This window comes from Hylobates moloch, unplaced genomic scaffold (genome assembly GCF_009828535.3).
Source record: "Hylobates moloch isolate HMO894 unplaced genomic scaffold, HMol_V3 SCAFFOLD_5, whole genome shotgun sequence".
Lineage (NCBI taxonomy): Eukaryota > Metazoa > Chordata > Mammalia > Primates > Hylobatidae > Hylobates > Hylobates moloch.
The window spans coordinates 125,699,475-125,725,601 of NW_026652280.1; the positions used below are offsets into that span (position 1 = coordinate 125,699,475).

The window sequence follows — 26,127 nt, forward strand, 5'->3', positions numbered from 1 at the left end:
TCCAACAATATTATTATATTAAATTCATAGAAAAAATTGTAGTAATACATTGAATTATTAACAGAAGTTATCTCTGGTATTCCTGTTAAATATATTTATAATGACTTAATTGTTTACACTGAGCATATATTACTTTCATGCTCAAAAAATAAATAAAAATACAGTTTTGAAATAAAATCTAGGAATATACAACTGCAACATCAGTCTGGCCCCTGAACATCTAGAAATGCCCAGCAAAAGCTTTTATTAAACTGGTAAAAAAGAAATACATTAACAAAGAAATCTAATATTCTTCAAAAAAACAATGTTTTAAAATATTTTAAGTCAATAAATTATTTCTTGTATAGTATAAATTCAAGATTTGGTTTCCATCACTAAGGATAATTATATTTTTTTCCATGTAGAAAAGAGAGAGAATACATCCTGTCTGTTAGTTTTCAGAAACATTGAAAGAATTAAAAATGATTTAGGCTCTCACAAAATAAAAATACATTCAGTATTTATTATGAACAAACTCTGTACTGTGCTATTGGGAAAATTTTGCTAAGAAGAGTTTAGCAACTCGACAAATATGAACTGGGTACCTACTCTGTACCAGGTCTTGGGGGTTCAGATGCAATGCTCTGGGGATTCAAAAATGAAAAGGACATAGTCCCTGCCTTCAAAATACTTTTGATTTAGTAATAGAGACAGACACATAAATAGTTTTCTAAATATATTACTGAAAAAAATCAAATAACCATAGAAAATGTTTAGATCTAGACAAATCTAACGCACTAGCACATACACATTCTTCTATGGAATTTCACAGAGCCATACACTTTACAATCACGGAAACCAAAGAGCTCGCATAGCTTCCCAAGAAAACAGAATGAGCTTGAATGGCAAAACCATCAAAACAGAGAAAAGCCAATTTGGGCTATGGAACAAGAAAAAGGAAAAAGATACATTTTGCTCAAATGACTGTCATAAAGTTTGGTAGCCCTTTTGAAAACAGTCACTTTCTGGGCTTTATGTAATAATCCTGAATACTGAAACAGTTTAGCTGCTGACAACATAAACCATTCTAAGAAAAATTCATCTTATATCTCAGAATAGTTCTGCTTTTCTCTTTTCGTCAGTTTTTCTAGTGGTGATTGTGGTAACAAAAAAAGCCTTAGATCCATAGTGATAAGAGAAAGTGGTTATTTTTCTTTCTTGGCAGTCAACATGAGCATTTACATTAAGAGTCCACTAATAAGCATTTTCATTAGCAGTGTAATGCAACTCCTTTGTAATGGTGTTTGGGAACAGAAGTAGCTCTCACTGAGACATTCACCCATTCATCTGACCAACATTCTTCTCTCACCTACAATATACCAAATAATTATTGGGCACTGGTGGTAAGAAATTGGGAACGCATAGTCCAGGCCCTTGAATTTACACAGAAGCCTATTGTATAGGCAACAAATTTCCTATAATCTGGCATTTTATGGTTGATTAATATTATTAATCATATTTCATTGATCATATGAACTTCATTTCTTAATCACTTAATACATATGTATGTTCCTTTTTTTTTTTCTTTTTTGAGATGGAGTCTCACTCTGTCACCCAGGCTGAAGTGCAGTGGCACGATCTCAGCTCACTGCAACCTCCGCCTCCCAGGTTCAAGCAATTTTCCTGCCTCAGCCTCCCCAGTAGTTGGGACTACAGGTGTGCACCATCACACCTGACTAATTTTGTATTTTTTAGTAGAAATGGTATTTTGCAATGTTGGTCAGGCTGGTCTTGAACTCCTGACCTCAAGGGATCTGCCCACCTCAGCCTCCCAAAGTGCTGGGATTACAGGCTTGAGCCACCATACCCAGCCTCTATGTTCCTTCGAAGTACCCAGAACTATGCCACACAGAAAACAGTGTGTAAAAACAGACATAGCCTCTTTTCGTAAAGATCATGTAGTTTAGCTAGAATAGGGGGAAGCAGAAATAGTCAGTTTCCTAAATATTTTCCATTCGTCTTTCTTCCCCTCTTAAAAGACTAATTCTTGTCTAGGGAGCAATATGTCCAGCCCAGAAAATAAATGATGATTAGTCTAAGCCCATGGTTCCCAAACTGTGTGCCCAGCCCTCAAGGGTGCTAAAGTAAACTCACTGGGGGAGCTATAATATACTCAAATTTTCAAGGGAAATAGGGACTCAACTTCTGGCAGACAGCATGACCACTATTAGGTTGGGGTGATTCACAGTTTCCACGTTAGACCATGCTACCTTTCTTTAGAATATTATGTCATTGCAAAGCTGGGTTTTCAGTGGTTGCTGTGATAAAAAGCAAGCACTGTCTGGCAAGACATAGGGTGGAACCATCCAATCTGAGTCCAAGGTTTGAGAAGTTGTAGAGTGCCCAACAGGTATATATAGCCCAGTAGTAACTGTGGTTATCTAAGAATGAACAAGGTATTACTTTTCTTTCAATTTATGTGTCATAGTTCAAATGCTTATTAAATTGTATATGAAACTTTTATATATTTCTTTTGGTACCATGAAAAAAATTAAGAACCCAAGGGAGCTGTGCACCAAGAAAGTTTGTGAAACTTTGGTCAAAGCCAATCATGTCAATCTTGTTCCCTGCTTCCCCAGCTTTCTTAAATCTAGGGGTAACTATATGCTCAATTATGGCCTAAGTAGAAATCTGCTGCATACAGATTTCATAAGGGTATATGTGCCATAGACAGGGACTCATCTGATGGAATCACTCGGTGGGGCAGGGGAGGAGGGTCGGAAAGAACATTTGCTTTCCTGATAAGAGAGCAATGGCAAAGACTATTACTTGTCTTTCAATAGTCCAATTCCTTTAGAATCCTCGAAGTTTCAGCTAAAGGCCACATATTCCAGCCTCCTTTCCTGCTACCTGGGACAAACTGATTAAGCTCTGGCCAAAGGTACATGAGCAGAAATGATGCATGGAAATTCCGGGTCATATTCTTAAAAGGAATGGGCATGCCTCTACTTCTTTTCCCTTTTTAAATAAAGCCCATTTAAATAATTAGCCTTAAATACACATAGCGAGTATCAGCAGAACTGAGATAAGCATGTCAGATGGCCTTATTTCTAATCCACTGCTCTTTTTATATACCACACTCATTCAGGTCTTGGAACTAGCTGCACTGTAATTTTATATTCAATATGCTAATATGATAAGTTCTCTTTGATATGATGGCATATTGTTGATTCAAAATGATAATGTGAGAAATTGACATTGTTATGATGATAGACCATAGTGTTTTTGTTAAGAAACAAGATTTAGTTAGTGGGTCATTTGAGTTTGTTAACCTGTATAGCTAAGAACTAACTTGTGATAGGTTTCTTCTTCAAGATGCAGGTTATGTGAGACTTGGGCAGTTCTATGACTAGGAATTGCAGAAAGGTAGAGCATTAGCCATCACTCTGTGAATGAGGGTTTCTATTAGGGTAAGAATATGAAAAACATTGCTTTTTCGGCTATAAGATGCAGGGAGTTCTTGTTTTACTTTACATTAAACAGCTCAAATAAACATGACATACAGAGACATAAAAACAAATGAACACTTAAGGACAGACACAAATAATAAGATTATAAAATAGCAAAAGATTTTATACATAGATTAGCAAGGACTGAAAAATCATATCTGAGATAGTTTACTTGGTAACTAAGTTGTTGGGAGTTTTGTAAGAAAAACAGTTAAAGGAATTTTAAAACATAATACATTTTTATTTCTTTAAAAACATGACAAAATTTCTTCTGCCATCTGCCATGCTCAGATTTATACCACATTATAAAATGATTTAATTCCCTAAAGTATAAAAAAGAATGGCTGAATCTCCAAAGAGTTGATAAAGACTGAAGATGTTTATAAGGCATGCTTATGTATGCTATTTCAAGCCATCTACAGGACTTGAGATAGGAATGTTTAGTGTTTGCAAAGCCATAGTTACCGAGCCAGACTTTGTGGTGATCCAGAGATCCTTTCATTTCACAGAACTGTCCTTGACGGCTTCTCCCAATAAAGATTTACAACCTTATCTGTTGGCTGTGGCAGTATGAGAGGATCTTCTTTCAGTACATATACTAAAGCTTCATTGGAGTAGCCACCCTTAGGAAGTACCTAGGAGAAAAAAATAAAAGAAGATGATGATCACTAACATTTTCTAGGAGTTACATTTTTAATATTATTTCCTATTAAAATTAGGTCTCTTATGTCATGTGGATGACTACTTCATGTAACTAATTTTGTTTTAAATACAAGGTTGAAAGCGAATGTATGGTGAATTTATCTAACAGCTAGCCGAAAAAACAGGGACATCCTGCCTACATCTGTATAAGGTAACATACGAAGAAAATACAAATGAGATTCAATGAACTCGATGTAGCAGAAAAACAAATGTGTGTTTAAAACAGACACTTTAAGGGAAAAGTACCTAGTCTCATTTGTTTACATCATAATAATATTAGTGATTCCTTTCTGAAAATGGCTTTATGTAAGTACATTAATTCTCATAAGTGTGAAGCAATCCCACTGTAATGAAAAGAAGTTCTGAGTGAAGAACTGAAGAGAAATTCAATAACTGGACTAAATATCAAAGGTACTAAGAAGCTGGAGATCTGATCTACTGAATCCTACCACTAATTTTCTGCTCTGTCTTCTATCCCCATTCTCCTTCCAAACCTGTGAATAGACCTAGACATACTAACACTTCCTACATTTTTTTTTTTTTTTGAGTCTCACTCTGTTGCCCAGGCTGGAGTGCAGTGGGGCTATCTCAGCTCACTGCAACCTCCGCCTCCCAGGCTCAAGTGATTTTCCTGCCTCAGCCTCCCAAGTTGCTGGGATTACAGGCACACGCCACCATGCCTGGTTAATTTTTGTATTTTTAGTGGAGACAGGGTTTCCTCAGGTTGGCCAGGCTGGTCTCAAACTCTTGATCTCAGGTGATCTGCCCGCTTCAGCCTCCCAAAGTGCTGGGATTACAGGCGTGAGCCACCATGCCCGGCCATACTAACGCTTCCTACATTTTGAAAGAGAGAGAGGACTCTGGAAAATTAGCCTAATTCATTAATTCCAAAAATTGTTGTTTGTAGCATGTAGTTTGCTGTTTGGTTTTGGTGCCTTTCTTTATGCTGCTAAAGTGTCATGTACTCTGTGGCATTCAGCATTCAGTGTTTGTCAAGTGACATATAAGATGAATTCATAAATAAAAATATCTGATCAAAGATTAAAGAAATAAAATAAGAATAGCAACAAAGACTTCTTTCTTTGTAAACATTCACCCATATTATTAATAATAATATAATTGTTAACCCATAATAAGCACCCAGGAAAACTATAATTGGTATAAAAAGTAAGATAATTATATAAACAACTATAAAATATGACAGAATATAGGAAGCGAGAAAGTATTACAAGATTTAATGGCCGGGCGCGGTGGCTCACGCTTATAATCCCAGCACTTTGGGAGGCCGAGGCGGGCAGATCACGAGGTCAGGAGATCGAGACCACGGTGAAACCCCGTCTCTACTAAAAATACAAAAAATTAGCCGGGCGTGGTGGCGGGCGCCTGTTGTCCCAGCTACTCGGAGAGGCTGAGGCAGGAGAATGGCGTGAACCCAGGAGGCGGAGCTTGCAGTGAGCCGAGATCGCACCACTGCACTCCAGCCCGGGCGACAGAGCGAGACTCCGTCTCAAAAAAAAAAAAAAAAAAAAGGGAAGACTTAATGAGAAATGGGATGGAGGGCTCACTGACTAAAAAGTACTACTCTTCTAGCCAGCTAGGTCAACTCTATCACCATCCTTTTCCTCAAATTCATCAGGGTTTCCAAGCACTCTGTTTCTCCAATTTCTCCCTCTTTTTATTTATCCTCGCCCCTTAACTTTAGTTCCAGTACATCTTCAAGTCTATGGGTCATGAATCTCTCTTTTGCTAATATCTCAATTTCCCCTTCCCATTATTCATGTCACACAGCATCTGGCTTTCCACAGTGGCCTTCTCTCAGTTCTTCAACTGTTCCTTGTTCACTCCCACCTCAGGGCCTTTGCATATGTTGTTCCCTCTGCCTAGGACACTCTTTCATGTCCTTGCATTCCCTTAATCTGCTCCCACTTCACTTAGCTGAACTCTTCATTCTTCAGATCTCTGTGTAAACCTCACATCAGGGAAGACATTCTTGACCCCCAGCCTAAGGTGTAGCCTTCTAAACGCCATGCACAGACCCTTGGAAAATGCGTGAAACTTGAAATGAGTTATCAATGCCACTTTTGTGTTAGATTATAACCTCCATTAGAATGGGTAATAATTCTGTCCTAGTTATTGCTAAATCCCCAGCATTAGTTTATCACTTGATACACATTAGGCATTTGATAAATATCTGTTCCATAAATAAAACAATGAAAGGAGAGGGAGACCCCACACATTCAGCTGGGATGATCAAGGAAGGATTTATGGAGGAGGAGGAGGCCTGTGAGATAGGCTTTGGGCAATGTACACAGTAGTGATAAGCAGTGGGGATAATTGGTGCTGAGGCCTGGAGACAAGCGAGTCAGTGGATGCTCAGGGAAGAGTGGAAGGTTCATTTTGGCTGTAAAGGATGGACCATTAAGGAGAGTAAAGGAAAAGATTGGGCTGGAAAAGAAGGTAAGCATAATATGGGGAAGGCAGGCCTGTTTTGGAAACCAATACTTAACTTTGTAGTTGATGCAGAGACAATAAAGGAATACAGTTCACAGGCCAAGCAAAAGAGGAAAGAGAATGTATACAGAAAACTTAGTCTTGAACTCACAGTGATACTACAGACAAGAAAAAATGGCAAAAGCCTAAAATGGACTGCTGACTGCATGAAATAAACAGAAAAGAAAAGAAGTGATAGAAAGAATTACATGTTTAAAATGGATTGTATAAAGAGTAAGATATTTAACTAAAATATTTGGGGGGAGGCAGGAAAAGAGATAAACCAGCATGCCTCTTGAGGTTCCTGTGAAAGTAACTAGAAAGAATGGAATAATCTAGATGTATATATGGTGAGGGGAAGGAAAAATCAGTTTATTTTGTAACACTATTGAGCTAGATTTTTAACGTTTTATCTAGAATATAGTAATATTGGGGTAAACACTGTAAATTGGTGGTTGAAGATCAATGCAGAATTTCTGCTCTAATGAGACGTTATATTTACATTTCTGGTAATTTCCTTAGTCTGTTCACATGCTTGTATACTACAAAAGTATGTTTACAAAAAAAACACTGCTTCGAGCCATGAATAAACAATGTGTGTTTTCCTGGAGAAATAATTGTACAGAAAATTTGAGGCAATAATCACCAACCCACTTAACCCCCTCCTCCAACTTAAAGGATTTTTATATTAAAACAAACAGAAATGTATTATGGAAGAGAATACAAGATTCACATGGATTTTTAGATAACACTCTCAAATTCCAAGAGATTTTGTATTTGGCAAACTGCTTTAGGGTCTACCTTCCTTGCCTCAATCTCCTACCCTTCAGTTCAAGTTTATTTGCTAAGTAAATTATCTAAATAGCCTGTCCACATCTATATTGCTAGCAAGTGGCAGAGCAAAAATTTTAAATCATATCTCTCTAGAGCCTGTACTCTAAACCACTATAGTAGACACTATCCAATAATTTAATGGTCTTTTAATTTTAGTTAATATTATATTTAGCTTTACTTACCAAGTAAATGACAACAGAAGGTCAAATGCAGGCAGCAGGTATTTTTCAATAACGAATTAGCAGGGGCTCCAAGAATACAACCAGAGAAAGTGATTTTTCACAGTGCTTGAGAGGCTGAAAATGGGATTATCGCAGAAAGTAAAAGGTTAGAGTGGTGTTTCCTTAGTCCACTACTCACAAATTACATGGTTATGTTACATATTCTAAGACACAAGCCATCCTCCAAACTTATAAAAAACAAAGCGTCTACATCATTTTCCTGTTCAAAACCTTGAAAGAACAGTTTAGAAAGTCCTTCACAATCTGGCTCTAAACTACCCTCCAGCAACTAATCCCCATAGAATCTCAGCTCCAAATACATCAGACTATTAATTAATTAGTTGATACAATTGAAAGTCTTCCTGAAAAGACAACCTTAACATAAAGACTTCAGGATAAGAAAGAGTTGTACAGATTAAAGGAATGAAACAGGGTTGGGAGGAAGAGAATTCCATGCAAGAACATGCAGAAACAACATCCCATAGGAAGAAAGAGCCAGGCCACTGACACAAGCTCATTCAGGGAAGATGGCAGAGACGAAGGTGAAAAGGCAAGCAGGCAGAAGCCAGAAAGAGGACTTTGCAAGGCCCATGCTCCAGTGGGCCTTCCTTTTAGGGAAATGGAAAATCAACAAAAGATTTTAAGAAAGGAGTGGCATGCTGAGATCAGATCTGTGATTAAGAAAGCTCACTCTAGATACCCCTTGGAAATCATATTAACACACATTGTGTACCGCCACTACTACTTCCAGATGTATGCCCTCCACGGACTTTTACGGGTAAATGTGGAAACTGATTAAGAGGTTTACCTAAGAAAACTAGTTTTGCACTCTCAGATTTCAAAATACAGTAATGAAAAACACAAAGGCTTTCCTCTTAAAATCTTGGAGTGCATGTTAGGGTATTCTTTAAAATTTGGTAACCATAAGAAGCAAATTACTTTGGAGTACTCCATTTTAAAAATGTTGCATAATACATGAAATGTGATATTACAGCATTACTGATCCACTTTATGATGTTTTAAAAAATGTACTTATTTAAATACAGAAATACGATCAACGAATACAGAATTATATAATCACCAAGAGAACTTACTAGAGTTTTCATAATGGTCTCTTGGCTCTTCTTCTGCTGATACTGGCACCAAAGAAATTAGGTTATAACTATTGTTTCTTTTTGTGGCTGAAGAGACATTTCCAAGTACAGAATGAATGGAGTTCATTCAGAAGCCTTGCAAATGGGCTGTGGCCCCTTTTTTTATGCATAATAGGCCCAGCAAGGATATTTAGGACAAAACTAAGTTTTACTTTTAACCAGTTGACAAGGTCTTCACATTTTAAAGGAGCTCCACACGCTAGATTTACTTAGGCTTATCTGTTCTTTCATCACAATTTCTATAGAAGAATATTAAGGATGCCAGAGAGTTGCCCACTTAGGGAAGGCAGATAATTTTTTTAAAATAACAAGATAAATCATATGTTGCTTAAAACCTAAATTACAGAGGACATAGGAATTTCCAGTAGACTAAACTTGTCACAGTGACATGAAACAATAATATTTGAGGAAAAAAAAAAGAGAAAAAAAGAGCTTAGTGGAGAAGCAAGTCACTGGGAAAGGGAAAAACTTAAAAGTCATGCATATTTAAAGAAAACTAATGTTTTGTCATTGTTTTGGCCACATCTGAGTACATTAGAGTTTAACGTTCTTAAAAAAATTTTTAAAGGCAAAACATACAACAGTTGGTAGACAAAGTGGTTGTAACCCACTTCCTCCACACCCTCTTGATTCTTAACCTTGATATTTTGTGTGGTCTTTGGCTTATGCAGTATCCTGTCTCATTATGACTGGACTATTAAGAATCAAGTAACTGTCCCTGGGTGTGGTGGCGGGTGCCTGCAGTCCCAGCCACTCAGGAGGCTGGAGCTGGAGAATCCCTTGAGCTCAGGGGCTCGAATCTAGTCTGGACAACATAGTGAGACCCACTGTCTCTAGAAAACAAACAACAACCGAAAAAAACCCAGACACAAACACGCAAAAGAATCCAGAATCAAATAACGGTCATCAACAATACAATATCCAACTGTAGTTCCTTTTTTTTTTTTTTAAACACACAGAACAACCTGCTGAAGGTGCCAAATTTAAAGATTGTAAAGTAACAGAGAAGTAAACTGTAACCTAATTGCTATGGCTTCAGAATAACCCAGCCAAAAGATTTTCAACATGAAAGGAAAGGAATTTAAATTAGTTGTCCTTGAGTTCAATATTTAAAGGTTCTGTATTTTTTTTCCTACTTTAGCAAGGGAACAAATATATTCCTAGATTGGTCCGGGGCGTATCTCCCCTTCTCAAAGTAATTTGCAGGTTGGACTACAAAGGAGATACAGTAACCCAATGAAAACAGTAGAAGCAAGACAGGTTCTTGGCATCTGCTTATGCTGCCACCTGTATTTCTGCCCACGCTGGCTCAAGCCAAACAGTGCAGCATCCAGTGGACGGCTGAGGGACCTGCGTCCTCCACGCTTCACTCACCAGCAGGGAGTCATTATTACTCCTTCACATTGGGTACTTTTGAAGCACTTGATAGAAGCTTTTCTTAATGGAAATACTGAGGATTAAAGAACAATTCTGAGACTGAATCATTCTGTAGGGAAAAAAACACAATTATCTAAGTCAGGGGAAACCATCTCTGACAGATGTTCTGCTAAAAGAGAAGACAGCTCCTCTTTTCTACATGATTCTTGAGGGCTAAAGGCTACAGAGAGATATTGCTAATTAATTCCTTCATGTTTTCATGAAGATATCCAGAGCCATATTTTATGATATAAGTATTGTTTAGTTACTGTGTGTATATTCTAAGCATTTTATTATATAATAATATATACTGTGGAAGTAATAGTATTTACCTCACTGGGTTGTGGAGAGTATCTAACTCAGTGAGTTGTGAGATAATAAACATAAAGTGCTCATAAACCATAATCCTGGTGCACTGCAATTGCTCAGTAGATGGTCATTCATGTTATTGCTGTTATGGAAGCTGCTAATGTAAAGCTTTATTTCTGGGTCCAGAAAGAAGTTGCCTTTAATGGAGATATCAAAGGCTAAATTGTAACACTGACATTTGAATAGGATCTGGAAAAAAAGAGAAATTTTTGACTCAAAGGGATTTACAAGGTTTTGAACCACCATAAAACTTAAGATTTCTGGTATGCTGTGGAATTCCTGAAGTTTGTGAAGAGACTTGCACTTTCAGGAATTTAGGTTTCGATGTTGAATTAGGAAATTTGAATCCTGGCTCCATTACTTATTCTTTGTATACTTTAGCTCTCTTATGTGTAAAATGAGGCTAATAATTCTACCTATACCTCAGAGTTTTTGAGAGAACAATATATGTAAATGCTTAAAATAGTGCTTGGTACTTAGCTAGACATATCTCAAATCACTACCATCATGATCACCAAATGGCAGAATTGACAAATGGGATTTGTGTCTTGTTGCCTCAGATTATCTTTGATTTTCTGTACTCTTTTATGTCTAAAATAATTTTGATTCCAATTATTCTATAGCTAAATATTCTAACATGAGGCAATTACCATCCTTTCTGTTTCTAAATTGGAAGGATATCTTACAACACAATATTGCAAGGAAAATAACCACACATTGGTAGATTCAAGGAAAAGAAGAGGAGAAACCATTAGGAAATGAAGCCACCTTGTCCATCTTAGGGGATGCGCACTCCTATCCTTCATTTTTTTTTTTTTTTTTTGAGACGGAGTCTTTCTCTGTCCCCCAGGCTGGAGTGCAGTGGCACGATCTCGGCTCACCGCAACCTCCATCTCCTGGGTTCATGCCATTCTCCTGCCTCAGCCTCCCGAGTAGCTGGGAATACAGGCGCCCGCCAACACGCCCGGCTAATTTTTTGTGTTTTTAGTAGAGACGGGGTTTCACCGTGTTAGCCAGGATGGTCTCGATCTCCTGACCTCGTGATCCGCCCGCCTCAGCCTCCCAAAGTGCTGGGATTACAGGCTTGAGCCACCTCGCCCGGCTTCCTATCCTTCATTTTGCTTCTATCAGCTCTCAGTTTTCCCTCCTTCTCCATTGCGCCTCCAGTCTTAGTCTACATGACATTTAAGCCAAAAGTCATTCATAACATTTGTTTGTTTGTTTGGCCTCTAAATTCACATTCTTGAGAGACTCCTGGTGGCTTAGTTTGCCCTCTAATAGATTGCTATGGTAACACTTGTTTCCGTTCGTCTACCACTCTCCCTGCATCCTCTTAACTCCAATTTCTGATTCAAACAAAAAAAGGAACCACCTGTTTCCTGAGCACAGAGTTAGATTATTGAATCAAGTTGGCTTACACAGATCCTTCGAATTTGAGTCTTAAGTGGAGGTGCCTTGGGGTGCTCTGGGTCAAAGAGTTGATGAGTTCTCAATGCTCGAGTCCTCAGAATTGTCCTGGTTTCTAACCTCCTGAAGCTTGCTTGTTCAGTGATACCTTTCTGTGAGCTACTCTAATAATTCTCGTGTTTAAGATGGTCTCTGTTGCATACATATGCACCTTTCTGCTTTTTGCAATCAAAAAAAAAAAAAAAAAAAACCTATGTGGCTGTGTGGCTGAGTTCCCTTGGGGGAATTTAATCAGCTATCAGCTTTGGTCAACTAGGAGCTTATGCAAGACAAATTAATCTGGAGGAGATGTTAAGGGTGGTAAGTAATTTGATATATCCATAACAGGGGAAAATGGTAGTTATAAGAAAAGAATCAGACTTGTGTCTACATCTACTACAGTCTTAGCAGAATATAACAAACCCCATTTAATTAAATTCCATTTAAGTCAATAGGCATTACAATTAGGCATTCACTAGATAAGCACTTGGGGGATATTTAGAAGGGTAAGGCTAAAATTTTTCTCTCAAGTAATGGCTAGTCTGGGGGAAGACTACATGTACACATATAAATATAATACAAGGCAAGATATGCTGACGACTGTAATAAGATAAAATAAAAACACTTTGGGAGGCCAAGGCGGGCAGATCACGAGGTTAGGAGATCGAGACCATCCTGGCTAACACGGTGAAACCCCGTCTCTACTAAAAATACAAAAAATTAGCCGGGCGTGGTGGCGGGCCCCTGTAGTCCCAGCTACTCGGGAGGCTGAGGCAGGAGAATGGCGTAAACTGGGGAGGCGGAGCTTGCAGTGAGCCGAGATCGCGCCATTGCACTCCAGCCTGGGCAACAGAGTGAGACCCTGTCTCAAAAATAAATAAATAAATAAATAAAAACATAGAGGAAAGAACAATTAATTTGGGTTATGGCACTAGCCAAACAGGTCAGCCTGCTGAAAGATTCAAATAGCATGTTGCAAGCCACAGTACAAAGGAGAGAAGGAGCCCTTTTAAAGAGCTGTGGCATTTTGAGATCTTGAGTAACATACAAATGGAAAAAGACTCCTCAGGTTTGTACGCACTTGAAAAATATTGCTTTCTCACTTCTTACCTCATTTAAGTACAGGTCTAAGTAAAGGTCTGTAGAGGCAAAAATCCTTTCTTACCAATAAGGAAGTCCTTCCCTAACCCTAGTCTTGGGCTGGTAGGAAGTATCCCTATTCAGGGTCCCATTTCCTCACCAAGACTGTTTTCCATTCCTGAGTTAGTTCAACAAGGGGAAAATCTGGATTAATGGCCCCCATGTCTTTGAAGTCAAGAAATGTATGTTATTTTTCCCAGATCTTAAATCTGGTGACTCAGCACAAATTCTAGCCTCGCATGTATCCCTCAACCAGACTGAATATCCATTGCATGAACAATGACCCACGGACACCAGTGTAACCCCTGCCTCCTCACCTCCTGCACTGGTCCTGCAGAACTGAGATTCTGCCTTTTATGTAGCCCTTTTGCCTGAGAACAAGTTATCCTATTTCTTGGCAGTCTTCTCTCTGGTTATGACAGTGGAGTCTCTACCATGTGTTTTAAACCCTAGTTCAACAAGCAATTCTGTTAGAACCCGATTAATATCCTCCTTACAATGGAGCAGGTGTTGGCAAACTTGTTTAAAGAGCCAGATAGTGTATATTCTAGACTTTGCGGGCCAGAAGGTTTCTGTCACAAGTATTCTGGCATTTTAAGTCCTAAAGCAGCCATAAACCACATTTAAATGAATGGGTGGAGCAGTATTCTAATAAAACTTCACTTATAAAAAGAGGCAATGATTTGGTCCTTGAGTATAGTTTGAAGACCCCCTGCTTTTGAGCATCACTGTTCATGCATTCAGAATTCCTTATTACCATGACCCATCTTTTTGCGAGAAAGCTCACCTTAATCTTTCCCAATCCTCCTTTATTTGCAAAGGTGTAGGCTTGCCCATCTCACAGTTACAATATTCAAGACATCTATGTACCTTACTTCAGTTCCTGGTATACTCCAGAGCCCACATGAACATTTATGTGTACCCTATCATTCCATCTAGAGCCAAAGTAAAAAAAGAGAAGCGAGAAGTAGTGGTATGTATATAGTTATTAGCAGTTTGAGAGGGAAAAAAAAGAAACAAAACAGAAAAATAGCCTAAAAGAAGTAACTGTTGCTTCTGGAACAAGAGAAAAGGAGAAAAGTTATAGGACAACAATCTGTTATATTCTGCAGGGAGCAGAGATACCTTGGCCAAAAGTAAAGAAAATTGTTTGGGTAACTCTCTAGACAATGAGAAGAAAACTGAGGCTCATAAAAGTTAAATGAGAGTTCCACATAGGCCTGTCAAGGAATTCCTGCTAATTATATTCATCTTGAAGCAAAGGTAGAAGATGTATCGCAATATCCCAAATTGGAAATCTAAATATATTTTCTGAATAAAGTTGTCAAATAGAGTGATTTTTTTAAATGTAGTAGTAGGTTTAATAGGAATTTGTAAGTGGCACAAAACACAATAATAACTGCTATTTAGTTAAGTGACAGTGTAGTGGACATTTTTTTCTGATTTTACCATCTAACATTCACTCCCCTTTCTTTTGGTAACACTATCAACAATTTTCTTTGGACACCATGCTTCCTGTGCCTTCGGTCCCCCTACTTTGGATTGAGCTGAAACTATCCAATTTCAGGAACATGCATGTGATCTAGGTTTGGATAATCAAAATATTGAATCCCCCTGGATCTACAGTTGTTTTAGGAATAGAAACATGCAAGTTTGTCTCATCAAAGTGAGGCCAAGACTTCTATAGGTATTTCGGGGAGAGTTGCTCTTTTTTATGTTATATTAGAAAATGGCAAGATGTAAGTTTAGAGTTGCTAAAGGATGACATTAGAAAATAACTCCTTTGACAGTTAAAGCAAGTATTAAGAAAAATAGGCTGTAGAAATGCAGAGACCAAGTCCTGAGAATATTGTCTGAACCCTTAATATTTTAGTAATGAGTTAATTTTTTTAGCCAATTTTCTGTTGTAATTCCTTTCCTCCTTCCATTATTATCTCCTTCCACCCCCTCCCTTCTTTCCTTCCCTTTTATCCCTGCAACTGAGAGTTGTAAAACAAAGTAAAATAATGCAACTTATTTTATGTGAGTATATATAGCTTTCCTTTAACTCACAAAACAATCCTATGGGTAGGTATAATTACTCGGTCAACTGAGGAATTGCATAGTATGCCGCTGGTCATGCTATGCATAGTATGCAATTCCTCAGTTGACTTCAAAGCTACGATTCAACCTCAGGCCAGTATGACTCAAAGCAGGTGATCCTCACTATACTCCTTGCCCTCAGGTAAAAAGTCTTCTAAGGGAACTAAGCTTTTAGGTCTCAACAATTCATATCTGCTTCTAATTTAGGGGCCATCTCTATACTAGGGGCCTAATGTGATGATAATAGATCAACTTTGGCCAGTGATGTGAAAATAAATGTACTTTTGAAAATGCAGTGACTCCTTGACAGATGCCCTTTAGAATACTGGTGAATGGCTGTTGTAGAAAAGTCATTTCTGAAAGGTATTTTTATGAGGCAAACTGCATTTTCCACTTTTATCCCATACCTAATGTCAGGGATATGTTCTAAGAGAATACTTTTATTCTCATTCATTCTGCAACAAACATTTAGAGATATTTAGAGCTTACCAGGCATTGGAGAAATGTACTGGGCTGCCTAGCACAACAATTTAGACCAACGTTTGCATGTTTCCATCCCAGAAACACTTGTAGGTCCAGGGTGGTTCAATATTTTGATTGTCCAAGCCTGGATCATCTACCTATCCCTGCAATCAGGGATGCTTTCAGTTCAATCCGAAGGACAGGAAGGCCATCTTAGATTGATAAGCCATCTTATGTTCCCAGTATCTGTCTGAAATAATTATATCCTGAGAGCTCTCGTAGTGTGAAGCTTTCTTCTACATGTAAAATTTCACAGGGAACCATGGTTTTCAAACAAAGGCATAAGAACCTGAAAGACAGTACAGAATAGTGATTAACAGGGCTGGCGCTGGAGTTCAAGTCCCATCTCTTCTCAACTGCATGACCTTGAGAGAGTTATTTAACGTCTCTGTGCTTCATTTTCCTTGTCTGTAAAATAGGAATGATAATAATAGTACCGTTATTGTTAGTTGCCCATCCTCCCCTAATTTTCTCAACTAAATGAACTACGGACTTGCTATCTAGTTTTTAATTTGAATATTAATAGATTATATTCACTTATATTGTGAATAAGTGAACATTTCACTTATTTATCTTATCTCTGTCACAATCTTTTATGCACACACATGCAAATATGCTACATAAATTAGCTCTAAAAATGAGAAACTTGTAATACATGCCCAGCACTGTAATGTAAGTTAAGTGATATTTTATTAGGGAGCAACCAATGATTTTTATCATATAAAATAAATAAGAAAATTTATCAAGATAGTTTTCATCATAAAATATATTTTTAAATACCTTTCTTCCAAAATTTTCTATTAAATTTGACCTAGCCATATGACTTACATAAATTATATTAGCAAAACTGAAGCCAATTATCTGAAACCATTTAAAGTATGGCTATTTCAGAACAATAATATGAGTATCATTTAAACAATGTTATAGTGTGTACACACATATCTGTCTTTCTATGTAGCTTAGGGGTGGGAGGACAGACTGAGGCAATAGGGAAATCTCTCAAGTTAGTTTAGAAGTCAGAGAAACTTCCCTTTACCTTTTTCATCAGAATAAATTAGAACAGATCATTGGAATCTATTTCAAATAAATAAAAACTTTCCTAATGTTTTTAGAATGCAAAGACTAAAATGTCTAAATTGTCACACAGAAAACCATACAACTCAGATTCCTAACACAGTTTTATGAATGAAGAGCTGAATCACTTTGTTATGTACAAAAGACTAGATAAATGCCAGAGAAATGCTATAATCCTGGGGATTAATTATTTTATTACTATTTAACTAAGTTGTCCTAGTGATTTACCAGTTCAAATGTGATATTAAATGCTATATTATATGTTGCTCCATACTTGATTTTAAATGAATCAAATGCTTAATTACAGTATTTGGAATTTTTTGTTTTTTTAAAGGCTTTTTAAAGTTTTTATATACTTGATAGTAAGCTGAACACTTAGGTTAGCTTCAGTTACACAATTGTAAGATTTTTTATTGTACAATTACTCTTTTAGAATTGAAATTTATACCAACTTTTGCATGTTCCCATCCCTTAAACAATTTTAGGTCCAGGGAAGGAGGGTTCAATATTTTTATTGTCCAAACCTAGATCACATACACACCCCTGAAATCAGAGTACAGACAGCTGATGTTCAGTGTAGACAGCTGTCTAAACAATAAGTACTCTATGTATCAGGACAGGTGCTGTTATTATCCTCCAAATCTACAACACAAGTGTTGATTTATAAAAGATTTGGAGGGATAAGGCTTAAACATTAAAAAAACAAGCAAATATCCCAGTAAAACAAAGCTGCAAATTTCAATCTATTCCTTACACAAGAATCAACTATTCAATGAAAAATTTCAAGAAAAGTATAGGGGTTGTCCACTGCTTTGGAAGTATTTTGATAACACATTATTATTATTAATACCCAACTTTGGAAATTTATCACAGCATCTAAGAAGCTCAAGGTATCACTTCAAAGCATTACCAAGAATCGCCTAGCATATTTCCAAAACCTGAAAAATCAACTTAATTTACAAATTGCTAGACTATGAGTTTCTTCAAGACATGGACCACCTTTCTCCTCATGGTTTGCTGTTACCTTGCACAAATTAGGCACTGAGTATATGAAGGAGCATGGCAGACTGAAGTCCTACACCTACCAGAAGAAAGGCCACACACCCTTGTAGTCACATAGCTCCATCCTATTGGCTGAAAATCAATGGCCAGATGATCAAAAGCAGTGGTTCCCAATTGGGGATGATTTTACCCCCCAGGGATATTTGGCAATGTCTAGAGTCATTTTTGGATGTCAGAGATGTGCAGGGATGCTGTCATCTAGTAGGTAGAGGCCAGGGATACTGCCAAACATCCTGCAGCACACAGGACAGCCCGCATAACAAAGAATTATCTGGCTGGAAATGTCAACAGAGCTGAGGTTCAGAAACGCTGATCTAAAAGTTAATTGAATATTTGGCTGGGCACAGTGGCTCACGCCTGTAATCCCAGCACTTTGGTAGGCCAAGGCAGGTGGATCACTTGAGGTTAGGAGTTTGAGACCAGACTGGCCAACATGGTAAGACCCTGTCTCTACTAAAAATACAAAAATTAGCTAGGCATGGTGGTACATGCCTGTAGTCCCACCTATTCAGGACGCTGAGGCATGAGAATCGCTTGAACACAGGAGGCAGAGGTTGCAGTGAGCCAAGATCATGCCACTGCACTCCAGCCTGGGCGACAGAGTGGGACTCCATCTCAAAAATAAATAAATTAATTAAATAAAATAAAAATAAAATAAAAGTTAGTTGAATATTCACGACGGCATCAGACAGTCATCCAGAGCGGAACTCACTAAAATATACCTTGCTTAAGTTAAAAAAATTTCATTGCAAGATTCAGTACTCACCTTCCAAAAGAGAAAAGCTGCTGGAATGAAAATGTGGAAGTAGAATGAAAAGCCTTCCATTTTCTCTCAACGAACACAATTTTTCATACATCTTCATGTTTATCACCACATGTGATATTCAGGAACCGTGGAAGAACATAAGTGATAATGATATGCTGATACATAAGGAGTCTCATGTCACCTAGAAAGTAGATTGACTTTTGTTAATGAGACATTTAAAGAGGTCAAATATGGAAGGGCTAGATTTGTATTCAATATCTGGCATAAGAACAGTGAAACAGGAAAGCTAAAGGTGATAATGGTAAAGGAGGTAGTTAACATCTTTTATGTCCTCTCAATCTGCCAGATACAATGCTACAACACCTTATGTGTATACTCATTTAACTAGTAAGATCTATCAATCTCAGAAGTTAAGTGTTCCAGAAAGAGTATGATTTGATCATTTCTATAAAAATTGTACTATAACTTCCATTTTACAAGTCTCACTCCTCCACTAGACTGGGACCTTCTGGAACCTGCCCTCCAGAAGGTCCCAGTCTAGTGGAGTGGGACTCGTAAAACAGACTGAAAAAGTAGAAGTCCTAATGATGTCTTATTTATCATTAGGACTCATTCATCATTAGGACTCCTACTATACCGCCAAATAGGCCTTTCATTAGAGATTCATTAAGAGAATAAGAGTAACACTGTGCAACAAAACAAAAATCTAGGGGAAACCATCTAAAGCCCTCCAAGTTCTAAGGAGAAGAGAGGTTATCATAAGTCTAGTCTGTGAGCTCTTCCATGAGCAAGATACTTCATTATCTCTGTATTCACAGTTACTAGTGAAGAGTCTAACACAGAGCAGACACTTAATGAGAATATTTTAAATGAACTTGAGACTGTAAATATTTTCAAGTGTTTCCAAGAAAGGGAAATGTGATCCTTTCCTTTACATGGATCTTGACTCAGCAAATAGTTACTTCTTTTTCTCCCGTGTACTTGTTTACAACTGTTGTGTGGTTCCTGCTGTTTACTGTTCAGCTCATAATAACAATGAATGGCACTCAGACAAGGTCAAAGGGAGGCAACATTTTGCTTGAGCGATTTCTTCTTTCAGCTATATATGTCAGTGTGGATGCAGAGTGGGTTACATAAGTAATGACAAATACTCCATTCTTAATTCTAACACAGAGATCTACAGCTGCCCCATTAGATTGTTGCCTTATCTGGGGAGCCATCCTGTGGTGCTGCAGTGGGTACTGTGGAAAAAGGAGGAAGCAAAGAAGTGGAAACAAGATAGATGTGCCAAGGCAGAAACTACATTCCAATTTTGAGTATATTATTCAGATACCATCATCAATCAATCCTCCTGATGTTTTATCAACGAAGACTTACATCTCTTCCCTTTTTAGCCATTCAAAAAAGATCTCACTAAACTTCAGACTCAAGCATATTGGCATAATAACAGCAACTATTAAGAATTTGCTTGCTATTTTTTGACTTAGAAAAGATGTTTTCTTCATTATTTCCATGAACTAATATTTATGAAGTACTCTCATGTATTGTACATGCATATCTATCATATACTACTCTGAGAAAGTTAGAGAAGTTCCTGCCCTGTGGGGCTTTTTGTGTGTATTGTAGGGAATGAAGGAGAGTTAAAAAAAAAAACAGGTCATATTCTCTCCCTCTCAAATGTCTTAATCAAAAATATTATAGCTGGGCACAGTGGCAAGTGCCTGTAGTCCCAGCTACTTAGGAGGCTGAGGCTGGAGGATCGTTTGAGCCCAGGAGTTCAAGGCCAGCCTGGGTAACACAGTGAGACCCTGTCTCTAAAATATTATATATATCATATAGCAATATATATATATATGTAACTGTAACTTGACAATATCACAGATCTGACCAAACCAAATGATAAATATATACCTCAGAATATGGAGTGGGTGAGTAAACATAAAATATCACTTTCACAGTTCTTTTAACACAAATGATTTATAAATTTATTGATTGTAAGATGATAAAAAAAAAAGTGTCCCTTAGATAAGCTCTGGTCACCTAGGGTCAGTTTCCAACAACAGATTCCTTCTCAGTATACTACCCAATGGTGAGAAGACCCCAAAGTGGACAGCCGGAAAGCTGCAACACATGCAAAACACTTGCAACCCTTCTTGTTTTCTTATTTTTCCTGTTTTCATTGGCAGAATTTTTTCCCTGCTCAAAGCAGAGCTGCAAATGAAAGCAGCTGCCCAAAGTTGAGGAAGTTCAAAGACCAGAGAAGAAAGAGAAAGGAGGTGGGGGTCAAATGAGGAAAACAACGGAAGACAACACGAAGACTCTTGGCAACTCTGCCCTGTGCAAAAGTCTAAAGCAGAAAACACACTTGTGGACAGATGGACTGATGGCAGCTTTGGGCAAAGCGATGTACCAATATGCTTTCAAGTGACTTAACAACTGAGTATTATATTTTTAAACAGACTTGAAAACTTATAAAAATCCCAAAGCAAGAAATATTTCTAAATATTTTACTCTGAACTTCTGATGGTCACTTTTTTTGGTTCCTGTCATATATTCATTCATGTTTCTGAATCATGCTACAAACGAAAATCTATTTAAAGTTATTGCATGAGTTTCCTTGGCTTTCATTACTTAAAGATTATCAGGAAAATATAGGTGTAGTTATTTTGGAATCTGACTTCAATAGGTACATTTAGAAGAATTCGTGTATACTTAGCATTTATTTTTTAACTACCAGGCTTAGTGCTTCATTAGACATTAAAATTTAATCTTGAAATTCTTATAAAAGGATTATAGTTAAAATATTCATTGCAATTAATTATTTTATTTTTATGGAGAAATTAAAGAAGTAAAATAAATACAACTTATGGGGCATTTCAGAATACATTTTTAAAATGTTTTAAAAATATACAAATACCCTACTATATTTCAGGATTTTTAGAAATATTTTATGCAAAATTAATTTACTTATATTTTAATGCTAACATATAAATTCTAGAATGTTGCAATCCCGAAACAGATTGAAAAATTCACTGGAGTGCACAGATTCTGGAAGACAACTTGTTTGAATACATTTTTGCAAGTTCAAGTATCTAAACTTTTAGACAAAAACTTTTCTATTGCCCTAGCTTCTTTAAAAAATATATTTACAAGTGAGAATGACTGCAAAATGGGACCTAAAAATGTTTGCTCTATGTAGAAATTTCATAAACGTAACTGTAGAGCGGTAAACACTTTTTACAGACTGACCGCCAACTCCAGAAGCCTTTTCTTTCAGTCAACACTTTCCCACCGTGAGAACCATTTCTCATTAACAACCAAATTGTTTTCCAATGCTGTGCTATAAGGGGTTTCCTTAGAAACCATTTGGTAAAAGACTGTGGCTTTCTTCCATAGAAATCTCAAGCAGTGAAAAGGCAGATTTTCTGGCATAAATCAAACCCAATTTCTAGGGTTCACTAAACCCTTTCTCCTCAAAATAATGTTTTGTGACTTGATCTTAGCAGTTAATAGTACACGCAGGAGAGCTGGTGTGAACCAGTTTTAAATGAATTTTATTCCATCCCTTTTGTCATTCAATTGAAATCACTTTGAGGGCTTGTTATACCTTGATAAAGGTTTAACTGCACAACTAACGGACAAGATAATACACTTTACTATGTGGCAAAATGTATAATTTTTTTTTCCTCTAAATGTGCTCTGTGAATTAATCTTTGTATTATTAGGGCAATGTTATCTGTTCTGATTTCAGACTTGTTCTTGCTTGTAAATATACTATTTAAAATAAGTTGTGACAACACAAGTTTCTGTGCTTTTTAAAAACATAGATATTTCATCTGGCTAATATATATATATACACACACACACACACACACACATATACCAAGAGTGTTGTAGAAAATTTCTAGATGCATATAGATTCATATGAAATACACCAAAAAGAAGCATGTGTACCAACAATTCTGTCTCTAGTGTATACGTGACAGAGTACTTTAAATGAAAATCCAAAATTATTACTGGAATGGAATAATACATTTCCACATCTCTGTGCCTTCTGTATACATTGTTCCCCTGACAAGCAATGTGCACCTGCCTCCCAAATTTTATTCCTCCCTTAGACATTGCTCAATCATCTACTCATTCACTCATCCATTTATTCATTCCATACATTTTTACTGGGCACTGATTATTTGCTGGATTCTATGCTAGATGCTGCAATGAACAAGATAATGCCCTTTCCCCCTTTTCCCATGAAGCTAATGGTCAAAAGTGATTCCTTCCCCCTTCCCTCACTTCCTCAGACAAAGATAATCATTTCATTCTCGGTCCTACCATCATTCATCCATTAAACAAGTATCTAATGAGCAACTACTATATAGTAGGCACTTGCCATATCATCTTGCAATTATTTATTTACGAATCTGTTTTGAGGAAAGAGCCTTTATATATCTTTGTATTTTGAGGACCTAATACAATTCTGGAATATAATAAATGCAAAGTAAATGTTTGTTGAATAAATAATTGAAGTAAATGAAACTATTGTAGCTAATAGACTAGATTTTCTGTTATTTGAAAATTATCAATAATATACCATAAGTTTACAAAAATATCAGCCCTACTTCACTAAAAACTTGCACCGAACATTTTAGAGATGTGAAAGATGGAAAACCTGAGAAATAGTCAAGCTGTTCTAAGACTTTTTGACAACTAGAGCTTCTGCCATATTACCAGGCAAGTCTTTCCCAAAATTGAATTAATATGCTTATAGGATGATCCATCTAAATTTGAAAAATAATTCAAAGTAGCAATTAGTCTTCATAACGCATTTATGCCTGAGGTTGCAATTTTTGAATTTTTGCATGAAATTCATATATGTTACCTAGAAAAATTTAAGGAACAAGAATTTGAAGAGAAAAAGTTTTTATTGTGTTCCACTGTTATGTGGCAATCAAAAAATGGAACACTGGGCATAAATGGGTTGGTTAAGGCCAGTATTGTGACAATTTGGTTTGAGGACATTTTAATTAAGAAATGCAACCCTCACCTACAGAATGGGAGAAAATTTTTGCAATTTATCTATCTGACAAACGTCTAATATCCAGAGTTTACAAGCATCTTAAACAAATTTACAAAAAAAACCCAATCCCGTTAAAAAGTGGGCAAAGGACATGAACAGACACTTCTCAAAAGAATATATTCATGTGGCCAATGAACATATGAAAAACAGCTCAACATCATTGATCATTAGAGAAATGCAAATCAAAACCACAACGAGATACCATTTCATGCCAGTCAGAATGGCGATTATTAAAAAGTCAAGAAACAACAGATGCTGGCGAGCATGTGGAGAAATAGGAATACTTTTACACTGTTGGTGGGAGCGTAAATTAGTTCAACCATCGTGGAAGACAGTGTGGCAATTCCTCAAAGATCTAGAAGCAGAAATACCATTAGACCCAGTAATCCCATTACTGGGTATACACCTAAAGGAATATAAATCATTTTATTATAAAGATACATGCACACGTTTATTGCAGCACCATTCACAATAGCAAAGACATGGAATCAACCCAAATGCCCATCAGTGACTGATAGACTAGATAAAGAAAATTTAATATTCCATGTATCCACCATGGAATATTATGCAGCCATAAAAAGGAACGAGATCACATCCTTTGCAGGACATGGATGGAGGTGGAAGCCATTATACTCAGCAAACTAATGCAGGAACAGAAAACCAAACACTGCATATTTTCACTTATAAGTGGGAGATGAACAATGACAACACATGGAAACATTGAGGGGAACAGCACACATTGGAGCCTGTTGGGGAGTGGAGGGAGGGAGAGGATCAGGAAAAATAGCTAATGTATGCTGGGCTTAATACCTGGGCAATGGGATGATCTGTGCAGGAAACCACCGTGGCACATATTTACCTATGTAACAAACCTGCACATCCTGTATATGTACCCCAGAACTTAAAATAAAAATTGAAGAAAAAAATGCAACTTTCTGCTTCTAAAGGCATCTCCCTGGGATTGAATGCCCAAAATATCCTCGGTAACCTGTAAACCTGACAAGATCTGCCACCCTGCCCCCACCTCTCTGACCTCATTTCCTGCCACTCTCTCCCTTCTCATCCTGCTCCTACCAAACTAACCTCCTTGCTATTCCTTGAATATGCCCAGCAATTCTGACTCAGGATATTGGCACTTGCTGTTCCCTCATCTGCTCTTCCTCAGATACCTTCAAGGCCCACTCCCTTACACCTTCAATTCCTTCAGGTCTCTGCTCAAATCACCTTTTCAGAGAGGCCTTCCTTGACACCATATCTCAAGCAGCATACCTGCCCCATCCACTCTGGATCATTCCCTAACCTTCTTAAGCTGCTTTAATTTTTCATAGCATGTATCACCATCTGACATACTATTTACTTTTGGGTTTTTTGTCTGTCTGCCCTATTAGAATTTAAATTCTACAAGGCTAGAGATTTTTGTAAATTCTACTAGCTATTTTGTAAACTCTACAGGGCTAATATTTTGACAAAATTCCTAGTGATTAGAAATGTTTCTTAAATATAGAAAGTACCCCATAAATATTTATTGAGTGAATGAATTTGATCAATTTATCTGTAACTGTATACTCAGTATGAATTGTCTCTATTGTGGTATATTAACAGCTACAGACTAATATGGTAACAGAAACTCCCTGAATTTATACATTCAGAATTTACTTTTTTGAATATCTGATATGCCCTTTGTTACTGATTTAGATGCCCAAATTCACTTAGTAAAACTGTAGTTTTGTCTCCTCAAATCATCTTGCCTCAAAATCATTGCATTAGAAAAGGCAGTTCTGTGAACACCAACAGATTCCTGAACATTTAACAGCCTATATGAAAATGGGGATGGTAGAGGGGACATGATCCTTCCCATAGATAGTTTTATTCTAGTGAAGAGCCTCAAAGTGAAAGTACTGTTTCCTCTGTAGAGAAATTCTTGTGAGAAAGTCTTAAGCATAGCTAATTAGCTCTGAGTGGAAAAAAAGCGCTCTAAGTTAGGAAACTCATTTCATTGACTATTAAGGGAACTTTTTATAAAATCAGTTATGGAAATAAATCAGTGGTTGTAATATGTTTATTTTATTTTATTTATTTAAACATATTGTAATATGTTTATTTACTAATATGTTTAGTTAAAGTCATCAAATGCAAGACCAATTATCATAAAGTTGTGAAGAAAAAGAATATCAAAAGTTTCTAAAACATTTTAATTTAAAAATATCAATTGCACAAATGTTCTAAATAAATACTTCTACTATCTGTTTTTTTTTTTTTTTTTTAATAAAGACAGGTCTCACTA

General features: G+C 36.9%; 1 protein-coding gene and 1 long non-coding RNA gene across 3 annotated transcripts in view; one reads left to right on the plus strand and one right to left on the minus strand.

Moving 5' to 3' along the window:
• Nucleotides 1-3,687: 3,687 nt before the first annotated feature.
• Nucleotides 3,688-26,127, minus strand: part of LOC116469703 (uncharacterized) — a 58,995-nt gene continuing 36,555 nt past the window's right edge. The window contains exons 2-6 of the long non-coding RNA XR_004248321.2: nt 18,767-18,947; nt 15,832-16,153; nt 10,264-10,375; nt 7,697-7,810; nt 3,688-4,123 (exon numbers count right to left, since the gene is read on the minus strand). This is a non-coding gene — a long non-coding RNA (uncharacterized LOC116469703). The remainder of the gene's footprint in view (nt 4,124-7,696; nt 7,811-10,263; nt 10,376-15,831; nt 16,154-18,766; nt 18,948-26,127) is intronic.
• Nucleotides 21,096-26,127, plus strand: part of DPH5 (diphthamide biosynthesis 5) — a 77,110-nt gene continuing 72,078 nt past the window's right edge. The window contains exon 1 of one of the 2 annotated variants that reach the window (XM_032155235.2): nt 21,096-21,202. In XM_032155235.2, coding sequence (XP_032011126.1) covers nt 21,181-21,202 — 22 coding nt within the window. In that variant the 5' untranslated portion in view covers nt 21,096-21,180. The remainder of the gene's footprint in view (nt 21,203-26,127) is intronic. The other variant, XM_032155232.2, reaches the window with a different exon arrangement.